This window comes from Nanorana parkeri, unplaced genomic scaffold (genome assembly GCF_000935625.1).
Source record: "Nanorana parkeri isolate BGI_ZX_2015 unplaced genomic scaffold, ASM93562v1 scaffold7, whole genome shotgun sequence".
Classification (NCBI taxonomy): domain Eukaryota; kingdom Metazoa; phylum Chordata; class Amphibia; order Anura; family Dicroglossidae; genus Nanorana; species Nanorana parkeri.
In genome coordinates, this window is record NW_017306275.1 from 1,484,526 (window position 1) to 1,496,563 (window position 12,038).

The following is a 12,038-nucleotide window of genomic DNA, read 5'->3' on the forward strand; positions in this document are numbered from 1 at the left end:
CTGATTCAGGCATTATCCAGATCTTCTTGCTGGACTGGGATGCCATCTCAGAGATGACACAGTCATGTATTTGTTGTTGAATGAAAAAATAAACCTGCGCTTATGGAAAGAAAAAAAGAAGAAAAACCGGACTAGCTAGAAGCTGCTAGAACTCAGGCGGTAAGCCACGGGGGTTAATCAATCAATAGTGCAGCGCTAAAAGCCTCACGGTAAAGAAAAAAATATGTCTTATATATACAACATATATGTGAAACTGGATATAAATAAAGCTATTATTGAACACAAATAATAGCTTTATTTATATCCAGTTTCACATATATGTTATATATATAAGACATATGTATTTGTTGTTGCCTGTGATGTTCTTGGCTGTGCTCAGATCAGCCCCCTGCTACAGCTTCTCACCTTGTTACTATCTGCAAAGTTACAATGCTGCAGGCTGATCACTGGGGAAGAGCAGATTATTCCTTTTGCCGACAGAAGACTGATGAATAATTTTTCTTTTTAGAGAAACAAAAAACAACCTTTTGGAGCATGCCGTAAATATTATATCACACTTAATAAATGATTAACAATGTTGTATACAAAAGAAAAAAAAAATACACAACATTGTTAACAGTTTACTGAGTGTGGTATAATATTTCTGCCATGCTCCAAAGGGCTTATTTTTTTTGTTTACCGATAAAATAGTTTGATGTACAGGAACTGGATTGCATGCAGTAGCTTGATGGTTTTGATATTACCTGTAGGATCTGATTCATTGCCCTTTATTTAAGAAGACTGATAAAATCATCTCAGTCTAGGCAAAGTCACTTGCCTGTAGGTCAAGACTGATTATTTATAAAAGAAATGTCGAGGCTTTTTTTTAAATACGTTTGCTGTATATTGTAATATGTTAGGAATGTACTTTATTTGTACTAGTTACTGATAGGCCCATTTTAAGGAGTAGGTACAAGACATAAAATGGCTACCACTGACTAGAACAGCAACTGTTTGTGCAGTATTAGTAAACCACACTTGTATACTGCCTCCAAGGTAGTGAATGGCCCTCTGTCAAATGCAGTTGTCAGTTGTCAGCATATAAATATCAGTATTCTCACCTGTAGGTTCCTCCTCAGTCACAATAATTTGTCCAGTCCATGGAGCAGAAGGACGACCTATGACATAATAATTTTTTTAGTGAAATAACGTTAACTGAAAATTGACTTTAACCAATGTAAAAGTAACCATTGTAAGACTTAAACAAAAATGTGCATGATGTCCTTGTGCAACTGAAAATTTCAATGGTTGACTAATATTGTGGTGCTAGTGCAATTGGCAGAATAATATCAAAGAAAGACAGGAAACTTAGCTTGCAAAGTCAGGTAATAGAACAACTGTGGCACATGCATTACCACCATGAAAATAATTTAATGCAAGTAAAGCTCACCACACATGTTGAAACTGGACAGTACAATCTCCTCATTTTAGATCACACACAATATAATGCACCTATGCCCAGACTATGCAAGTTTTTACATATTCTAAACAAGCAATGAAATTGCTGACAGAGCCCTGACAGACCTCTGTAGCTAAAGGCAATGTGCAGAAATCAATCTTCATTGTTCACAAGATAAGCACTGAAATCATATCTCTTCTCCTTATTTTCGGTGGCAGCTGAAACCCGTCAGCCTGCCAGCCCTCTCGTAAACAAACAGCAGGTGCTGTGTTAGAAACGGACTGAAACCCATTTTAGGGCTTATGCACATGGACAGCTGAACACATATGATGTCAATTCCGGTGTATTTCCCCCCGTCAGTGAGCCACAGGTGCCTCCCAGAGCAGCTAATGGCTGTGCATAAGTATACATTGGTTTATACATACAGTCACGCATTTGCACATTAAAGCAAATCCTTGTACGCAGCTTGACTGCGTCCAGGGATGTGCGACTGTATTCTTACGCGGCAAACACTACTTGAGATGATTTTGGGCTTCTTGTCTTCAGTGTCAAGAAGCCAGAGTTAGTCTGTGCGGCTGAATCTCTGGGGGGAATATATCAAAACTGGAGCAGACAAAATCTGGAGCAGTTGCCCATGGCAACAAATCGCCTTCTCTCTTCAGTTTGTTCAGTAAAGATTTGAAAATGAAACAGAGAAGCTGATTGGTTGCCATGGGCAACTGCTCCAGATTTTGTCTGCTCCAGTTTTGATAAATTCCTCTTTCTGCGGGGGTGCCTGCACATGCACATGTACTTGAGCATAGTCTGGCTCACCGAAATGTGCAGAGCCATGTGCCTCTGCGCAGGTCTGTGCGCATTTGTACTTGTGCTCACCAGTTTGTGTGCATTTGTGTATGTGCTCACCGACATGAGCGCAGAAATGTGCATGCACTCATTACAAGCTGTTGCACCAAACGGGCTATTTAAGGCTGTGATATCCAAGCCTCCAGCGCTGAGTGATCGACGGGCTTCCTGTGTTACCTGTGTTACTGAGATCCTGCATCTGATCCGTTCATCCATTATCTACCTGGCTTGTTTAACTCTTCTTGCTTCTCTGTGCTCCTGTGACCCTGGCTTGTTCTCGACTACCTCTTCTGCCTGCCTCTTGGTACTTTGCCTGCATTTTACCGACCCCAGCTTATTCCCGACTTTGCTCCTGTTTGTCTCCTGGTATTGCTCTGCCCGCCTGCTGACGACCTGGATAGTGTGACTACGGCTTTTCAGCAATCCTGCATCTTAAGTGCTTTGTTCCTGTGCCAGATTTTCACCCGGGACTCGCTGACATCGCAGAGACCAACCTTCCATGCCATGATGACATCATCCAGGACTTGTGCCTCTCTGTGTCCCCGTGCACCTGTTCTGCTATCCAGGGGCTCTGAGACTGGAGCTGCAAGGGAGGCCGCCCTCATCAACTCAGACTCCACCAAGGTACGTAACACTCAGGTTGAGTTCTTTCCATCTGCCAAGCTATACATAGCCTAATGCCTACTTGATATTCCTGACCCACCATTTTCATATGATAACACACCATTTTTATTAGGCTTGGCCCTGCTTAAGCAGTTCTTCTTGACTACTGAGCCAAACCTTCATCATGTCAAATTGGTGTGCCACATATGATTTTTCACTTTCAGTATTTGCACAGTGGGCTGTGTTAGTTATTATTAGATAAGCGTGTGTCTTACTTCTGACTCTGGCTCGGTCGGCGGGATCCAGAGCTGCCGCTGGCTCTGACACTCGGGAAGGTCTGCTGATTCCAGTTTTATTTACAGCTCTCACACGGAATATGTAAGATCGTCCTTCAATTAATCCTGTCACTGGGAAGCGAGCAAACTTTACTGGAGTGTCGTTACACTGGGTCCAGTGGCTGGTGCCAACCTCACACCTTGGGTGAAGCGTGAAAATAAAATGTTTTGTTGTAGTAATAGTAGAAATAAACATTTTTACATTTTCATTATTTGTAACTTACTGTATATTGCAATTTTATGAAAAAAAAATATTTAATCTGCGTTACAACAAAGCTGTAACTGTTTATAAATATTAACAATTTTCACCTGTCAATGAAATAGCCCAGTATTGAACTTCCACCATCTACAGCCGGCTGTTTCCAAGAGATTATCACATAGTCCTTGTTAGCATCAAGGCATTCCACATCCAGTGGTGCAGCCGGAGCTCCGGTTACTTCTGCCTCAGCATCTAGTGTAAAGTATAAGAAAATAGGAGAACAATAGGTTTAATATCAGGCCTGAAATATTTCCTGCACAATCAGAAAGTCTGTTAATGCTGTACAACATATTTCATGTCATTCACATGCTGTTTTTTTTATAAAGAAAATGTCAATTTACACAGTCTAGTAAGCAAAAAAAACAACAACTATAAATCGTAGTCCAGTGATATACCTATACTGTAGTTGAAGTTGGAAATTGTTAGCCACGTATTGATTATTCTACGTATTGTATAGCATAAGCTGGTGCCATATTTCTTTGTGTTTAGGTAGCTTATCTAGCATGCCATTAACAATGCATGTTAGATGTGTGGTAAATAATCTCCCAGTGATCTGGCTGGTAATAAACAATCAAGAACCCTTACTTTTACTTAAAACAGCATGTTTATAGGATGATTGAACTTTTTGTACAGATAAATTAATGAGCTCGTCAACTTATGTTGAAGTCAACAGTGTTTCTCTTCTATGGCCTAAGCAGCCTCCATAGAATTGTTCTGTTGGTGAGAAAAGTCCTCTCATCTACCAACAATGGGCACTGTTGTTACACAGGCTTTTTATTGGACTGAATAAACAGTGCATTTCCTGTCTCCCAACAAGGGCAGATTGCAGTGCATGAAACATGCTGTTGGCTTCCAAGATACACCTTCCCGTAGAGGTTTTTTAGGGACATGGGCAAATATAAGATGTGTACTGAAACTGTTCTTATTCTTTAAGGTACACTAACCTTTTTATCTGACAATGATCTGCACAATATGAGGTTGCACCATTCATGAAGTATTATGATAAAGATTATTTGAAGGTGTATCTATCTATTTGTGTCTGTATGATCAAGGTTGCCTTTTCATATGTACTGCTGAACTTAGCATAGGTGTCTTTTTGGAGCCTTCACTTATAGCCAAGAATGCTAAGCACTCCATCGCTGTTGGTCTGCCAGACCATCAGCTGCTCCCTGTAACAGCTGACACAGAGATTAAATCTGTCCTCGCACTGCTTGAAATGTGACCCCACCAGTTCTACTGAAGAAGAAGCAACACTTTATTAAATTATAAAACCAGGCAACAATGACGGCAAATATTTTCCTGTTACCTTTAACAATAGATATTATGCAATTACTCATCTTGATTGCATGTTTTTGCAAAGACAAAAAAATATTAAAGGTCATAGACCTATTGGCACCATTGTGAGCTGGTGACATTATCATGTTTTCTAGCTCCTAGCTAACAGATTGATGACACATGTAGTTGTGTTAACATTTCAATGTTAGGATTGATCTTGGGCTTCTGTCTGACAGATGTCAGCAGCGTGGCATTGAAGAAAGGTGTTGCTACATTCTCTAACTTTTTTTTTGCTTTCACTCATTGCCAAGCAAGGACTCTCCTAACAAACATAAACATAGAGACTAGTTTGGGATAAAAAAAACATCTACCATTAAAATGAAAAAAGCAAAATTGTTATTTTTATTTAGCAGTTTTAGGCCCATATTATTTCTTCATATCAGATGATTTTGTATTTAGAGTTTTAAAGTTTAACAACAATATAGACAACAAAGAAAAAAACCTAAATCAAAATAAGAAAAGAAAATAGAGGCGGCTCAAACATGTACACATGGACAGACTGATAGATACAAAGGATGCAATAAACATGACACAGGGTAATACAGCCTATATTTATTTAACATTTATGACACCATAAATGAATGCTGTTCTGCGAGGCAGAATTAATACAGATTCTGCCTCGCAGATATAGATTTTTTCAGTTTTGCTTACAGTGCGGCAGAGTTAGAACCTCTGCCATTTTTTTAAATTGCTGTCTGTGTTCCAGATGACCTTTCTATTTGTCCTGTGACCACTGTCTCTGAGACAGAAAGTAAGTGGAAATCCTAAAATTCAGAGTTGCAATGTGAGCAAAAGTGAAGGGAACTAATCCTATGGGGACCAACTTTATAAGATACAAATTCACAAACATCCCATCACCTCCCGTTGTGTATCCTAGACAGGAAGTGAAGGGAACAGACACAGACAGCAAAAATAACGCCATCCCTAATGTGAAGCATAGAGGTGGGGTTTTGGGGTGTTTGAGGTAAAAAAAGCCACTTTGAGGAGATCTCATACATGCAGTTAATACTAGACAGAAGTAACAGACTTTGAAGGCTTCTTGCTAAAAAAAAAAATAGGGAGCTTTATCACATGAGAAAATAAAGGACCTCATTTTTTTTATCACCATCATTGATGCTAAAAAGGGCAATATATAACTAAGGGTATGCAAACTTTTGATCAGGACCATTTTATTCTTTCCTATATTGCTATGGTTAATTTATAATTGTGCTATTCTGTGATGTCGAATAGTTTTATCTTAATTACGGTAAAAATAAAAGAAATGTGTTTGGTCTGATCACACATAAGATTACAGTGGTCTGTAATCTTATGTGTCTAACTGTACATACAATTTAAAGCATACCTACATACCTAAAAAAAATTGGGGGGGATATACCTACACTTTAAAGCATACCTAACATCAAAAACTGCCTAAACAGCCTATCATTTTCTCTGCTTGACACAGAATTTGCCCCTCATTGCAGCCACATGGCATTAACAGGGAATGAATGTGTCATCTGCACCACTTCAGCTAGCCGATAACTATATGAAGGACTTTATTAGTTTTATTGCTTAATAAGCAGCATAGGGGTGGTTGACTTAAGATCATCTGTTTCATGTACAAGATTACAGTGTTGTACAAGAGAATAAAAACATGTGGTAATCACCAGCTGTAAGTAGTAGTTCAGTAGTACTTGTGAAGAAATCAGAATGGACTTTTAAAAATCTCCTCTCTATCACATTTCTTTGAGGAAGTAATCTGATCCACATAAATCCGGATCTGCTCAGATGATCCTGATTTTATTACTCTTTGACTTTGACAGAATATTTGTGGACTTGCTTAGCTCTAGAGCTGATCGGTTGCTAATGTTTATTACAAATTTGGGTTTTTTAACAATGGTTTTCGCCCCATTCAAAAACACTAAAAACACTAATCCTTGCAGAAAAACAATTATCCATCTATTGATTTATTGGATAACACAACTGTGGTATCCTGTAATCATCTTGTTTATTAATTGATTTACTGCCGCCTCTTACCTCTGACAAACACATAGGAGCTGTATTGTTCATAGTACTCTCCCATCACCACCCGCAGTGTGTACAGTCCTTCATCTTCCTTATTGAGATGTCTAAGAGTCATGGAAGCATGTCCTCCACTCCAGTGCGTGCTGACCCACTTGTTAGGGGTGATCAGGACTCCTAAAGGCAACAGAGGGAAAGTACATGGCTGTGCAAATATGAATATTATCAAATTATGTTATACACAATTATCCTTATTATGAACAGCATTGCCATTGCATTGTGCAATTATACAACGGAGCCCTATGAGTCAAAATTGGAATGGAAAGCTAACCCACTCTAGTAAAGATCTAACTCCAACCAGCTTACAAAAAAAATTAATTAATCAGTGCAATTTACTCTCAAAATAAAATAAAGAAATGGAGATGTATATCACTAAATTAAAAACAAAACATAAATGTGTGCAAATTATTGTGTTGTAACTCTGTACTATTTGAATGTTATGTATATGATATGTAATGTGTGCATACTGTACATAATAGTCCTAGAAGTATTTCTAGAAGGAAAATGTGATATTGTTGATATTATTGGGTTGGAGGAAGTAGATGTTATCTCTGTATACAAGAATCATTGCATTGTTCCACATAATTGCACTGGAAGAAAACAAGAGGAGACAGGGAGGAGCAGGTAGAAGTGTACTGACATCACTGTCGGCATGTAGATGCTGTAGAGGTTGTGCAGGCCTAAATCAGGGGGTTTCCTATTTATACCAGTCAGAGAGGGTTGGTGGGGGTACTCTTTTACTATATTGAGCTGTACAGGAAGCATCCATAGCATAACATCGAATGAATATTTCTTGGAAGGCAATAAAGTATTCATTAAGGTCTTAAGAACATGGAGGATCATGGATCGTACATTCACTCACAACCAGCCTAGAGAAGGACTGTTAATGGGTACAAAATGCATATAGGGTCACAGTAAGTGAATGAAGAAGTGTGTCATTTTGATATAGGGCTCAGAAAGAGGAGAGCAGAATATAGAGGAATTAAGACATTTTACAGGGCTGATTAATGGAATGGGCATTGAGCCATCTAGACTGGAGAGGGGTGAGAGAGAAGCTGAAAGGAGCACCAGGCTATAGAAGAAAAGAACCAGTGAGAGATGAGTGGGCAATTTTATGAAGGAGAGGAGAGTAGGGAATAGTTATGTATGATGTGCAATTATGCAGAAGATTAATAAAATTGGTCAGTTCCCAGGGAACCTAATTACCAACAGTAGATGATCACGTTAAAACAATGTGATATAGAACGTGGATTTTTTTGCAGATATTGTTGATAATATAAAGATACATATTAGGACTATAGTATATAAAAAAAGAGGAGTGGCCACACATTGTTATCCTTTCAGGGCTTCCTACCATTTCGATACCACTGGATTTCTGGCTGGAACCGTTTAATTTGTGGGTGAACAACGACCGTGGATCCCAGACTCAATGTATCACCTTCTTTCCCAAAGGAAACTCCAAATGAGTCAATAAAACTAATATCAAACTTCGTAGCAAATCCATATGGAGTGACAGCAACTACAAAAGAAAAGAAAGTAATTAGCTAATCCTATACATACATATGGCAAATGTATACAAATGCTACATATCAAGCTTGCATAAAGTTTTTTATTTACAACAGCAAGTAGTTGCGCATTTCCTTTTCTCCAGAAAATATATGCAAATGTCCTGATTCCAAAACATATTACCAGGGCCGGATTTACTCTCTCTGCTGCCCCAAGGCCAGGTTCCTCAGTGTGCCTTCCTCCCCACCCCCGTCAGTTAGAGGGGCTTTTATTCAACAGTGCCGCCCTTCAACTCCTTGTTTTAATGCTGCATGGAAACATCAGCATCTTTTACATGCAGTGTTAAAGCCTTTAATCACCGCAGAGCTGCAGTTAGAAAACATATCATATCACATACCATTACATGTGGTGTTCTGGCGTTTACATGCAGCGGATGTCACCTGATCATTAACTTGAACAGGTTACATCTGCCACTTGTAAACACCAAAGTAGGGATTCCTGCTGCAGGAAAACGCAAATTCCTCACACAGAAATCCCTAATCACACCTAAACTTGCAAGTATGAATGGGGCCTAATACACACATACATACACACACAGAAATACAACCCCCCCACCCCCCACACACACACACAGACAGACATACTAATGTAGAATAATACATCCGACCCGTACCAGTTCGCGGGACGGAATGGGCCCACGGGCCGGGACTTTGAAACTCCTGGAGTAGAGGCTGTGCCGCCCCTCTACTCCCTGCCACCCTGAGGCCATGCCCTCGGTGGCCTTGTGTGGAATCCGTCCGACCCTGCGTACTACCCTACAGGAAAATAAATAACCAAAACTTACAGCTGAATGGCTCGCCTTTTGAAGTAGTTAAAGCTGTCACATCCAGTTCTCCTTTATATCCTGTTAAAAATAAATAAAAATGTAATTTTTAATCAGAAATCCAGGAATATAAATATCTACAAACAGAGAAAACAATAGTAAGAAAAACCATACTCTTCACAACAAGGGAAGCATATGCAGAATTCTCTCCTTTCACGTTCATTGCTGATGCATGATACTGGGCTGTATCCTCGAAGTCACAGCTGTAAATATAAAAAATTAGTATTGAGAAGGACTATCTTTTGTATATAACTGCACATCAGTTACACTCATCCCCATCTGGGGCCTCAGTGGTCCTTCTTTGCTAAGTCTATGGCTACCTAGACATGGTAAAGAGTATTATGTTAAGTGATAAGAGATGTTACTATAACAGACATCTCCATTAGGAGATTTACCCTTACTGTTTCAGGGAAAACTGCAAATGATGGGATATCCACATCCCTTTGTGTCCTGATGACAACCAACATCAGTGCAGAAACAGAGGAGAACTCTCCCCTATGGGGACACAGGCATTCCACGTAAAACTGAAAACATGTTTTAGTTGGTGTTCCACCTTCAGCGCTTTTTTACAGTAATAAATTTATAAATGGAGGAGTGGTGGAAATTTATTTGCCCACTGCCATTTAAAAATGCCAATGTAGAAAACCCCTCAAAAAACCATTGTGCCCACTGTGTACTGAGCCATCAGAACGCTCAGTATACCGAGACCAGTGGCTCTGTAGCATGTGATCACTGTGATAACCAATAACAGTGATCACATACTACTGTCTACATTGTGTTTCCCTCCCCTTCCTCTTACAATAGAGGAACGAGAGGAAATATTAGTACTGATATGGTGTATCTAACGCAAGTTCCATGTTTTAACCTCCTCAATACCAGAATGTTTCTTAATTTCCAACAAATTGGGGGGAAAAATTAGGTCACTTTGGGGTATCTACTTTCCAAAATGGGATCATTTCCAGGGTGTTTGCACTGACTTGGCATTTTCATATTAGCAGGAAATAAAGGAAACAGGTTTTTTTTCAAAATACAAGATCCAAAATTACCAATTCCACCAAAAGAAAGCTCTATCTGTTTAAAAATATGATATAAAATGAATTTGGGTATAGTGTTGCAGGAACGAGTAATTGTCAGTCATTCTATTATAGCAATGAAAGCTGAAAATGGTCTGGTAATGACAGGCTGGTACTCAAGTAGTTAATGAGTAAGTCCACTTTTTCACAAAATGTGAAAAAATGAACTTATGGGAACATCACCTACCTCCCCTAGTACTGCGGCACTCATCTGTATGATGTGCCCGCATGGTTGTGTGACTGTGCTAACCAATTAGTGCGCAGAATTTGGGAAAATTATAATTATCACAGTCTGTGGGCTGTGAATTGCAATGTGCATTGTACAGAATGCTGCACCGGCTGGTCGGGGCATCACACAGGTAAGTGCAGCAGGTACTGGAGGAGGTGGGGGTGCTGTGAGTAATTAATTTTTTTAACATTTTGTGAAAAGGTGAACAAACCCTTTAAGCAGAATAATATGCCTGGTCCTTTGTTAGCGTTTGGAAAGTTATGGGGTAGCCCACCACTGTTCCTTATTGTAATGTACATGATTTAGGAATATTACAGGCCATATGACTATTTATGGACACTGCTAGTTGAATGCTAAGTGTACTGAAATTACTTCCCAATATTGAAATACATGACATTCTTGGCTTGACACAGCTTTTTTTTAACAGAAATATTTGGCATCCATTTAAGATTGACTGTGATCACTTTCTAATTAAAGGAAAGCTGACTCATGGGTTGTGGGAAGATAAGGAAGATAAGCTACTTGCAGAAAAAAACAAGCATTTTTCATGTATTTAACAAATGTTACACTGGAGGATCCTTCGCTAACTCTTTTGAGCCTCAGTGTATGTAAAATATATTAGGGAACATTCATCAAGCAAATGAATGACACAACTGGATGCAAATCAGGCTGCCTCTCCATTCAGCAAAGTATCTGTGACAGGTTTAAAGTGTATTTGGGACCCTTGCACCTATCTTCCTGGGCAGCCAAGTGCCACAGTTTGTAAAGTTCTGTGACAGATTTATTACTGAGAGAGGGTTGGTCTCTCAGTAATAAATCTCAGATGTATTACTGAGAGATGACTATTTTATTCTAAACAGACAAATAATTAAGAAGTGGTTGAGGGTCAGGTTTTATTCAGTCACTACTTTAAGAGCAGTTAGGAAGGAATTTATGATTCAAGATGTACCTTTGTAATTGTCTTGCTGAGCAACAATATTAATAAATGTCCCCCAATTGTTTCTTTCGCATATGGAAAAAAATAAGAACAATGGGGACACTTCTTGTGAAATCAAACAAGACCAATGGCAGCTGTGATCATATGTATTGTGTCATTGGCAGAGATTTCAGGTAGGATCTACCGGTGGATGGGCTGCTAATTTAAACTCCTTATAGCATTAGTCAGAGCTAATTAAGTGTTGGTTGCTTGAATAGCAGCATGGTTGGACAGCAGTGAGACCAAGTGCTTTGTGCACTGGGTCCCCTGGGTGATTACACAACGATTTTCAAATTTTGGAGATAATTCCTCTGTAAACTAACAGACTTTGCAGCCAGGTTGTACAGTGACCCATGTACTTCCAATTTTAACCAAGCACAGTTTAAATCACATCGTCTTCCCCAGCCTTTGTCTAGAATGATTTTATGTAAGCATGTTTTTCCAATGAACAAATTGGATTATTTAAACTTTTCTTATTTTAAACAAAGGACACATAT

At 39.1% G+C, this 12,038-nt stretch overlaps 1 protein-coding gene across 1 annotated transcript in view; it reads right to left on the minus strand.

The window, feature by feature from the left end:
• Positions 1 to 12,038, minus strand: part of MYOM1 (myomesin 1) — a 71,806-nt gene that overhangs the window by 41,729 nt on the left and 18,039 nt on the right. The window contains exons 6-12 of the mRNA XM_018553410.1: positions 9,378 to 9,466; positions 9,225 to 9,284; positions 8,229 to 8,393; positions 6,830 to 6,991; positions 3,529 to 3,670; positions 3,160 to 3,359; positions 1,101 to 1,157 (exon numbers count right to left, since the gene is read on the minus strand). Of these exons, the coding sequence (XP_018408912.1) occupies positions 1,101 to 1,157; positions 3,160 to 3,359; positions 3,529 to 3,670; positions 6,830 to 6,991; positions 8,229 to 8,393; positions 9,225 to 9,284; positions 9,378 to 9,466 (875 nt within the window). The remainder of the gene's footprint in view (positions 1 to 1,100; positions 1,158 to 3,159; positions 3,360 to 3,528; positions 3,671 to 6,829; positions 6,992 to 8,228; positions 8,394 to 9,224; positions 9,285 to 9,377; positions 9,467 to 12,038) is intronic.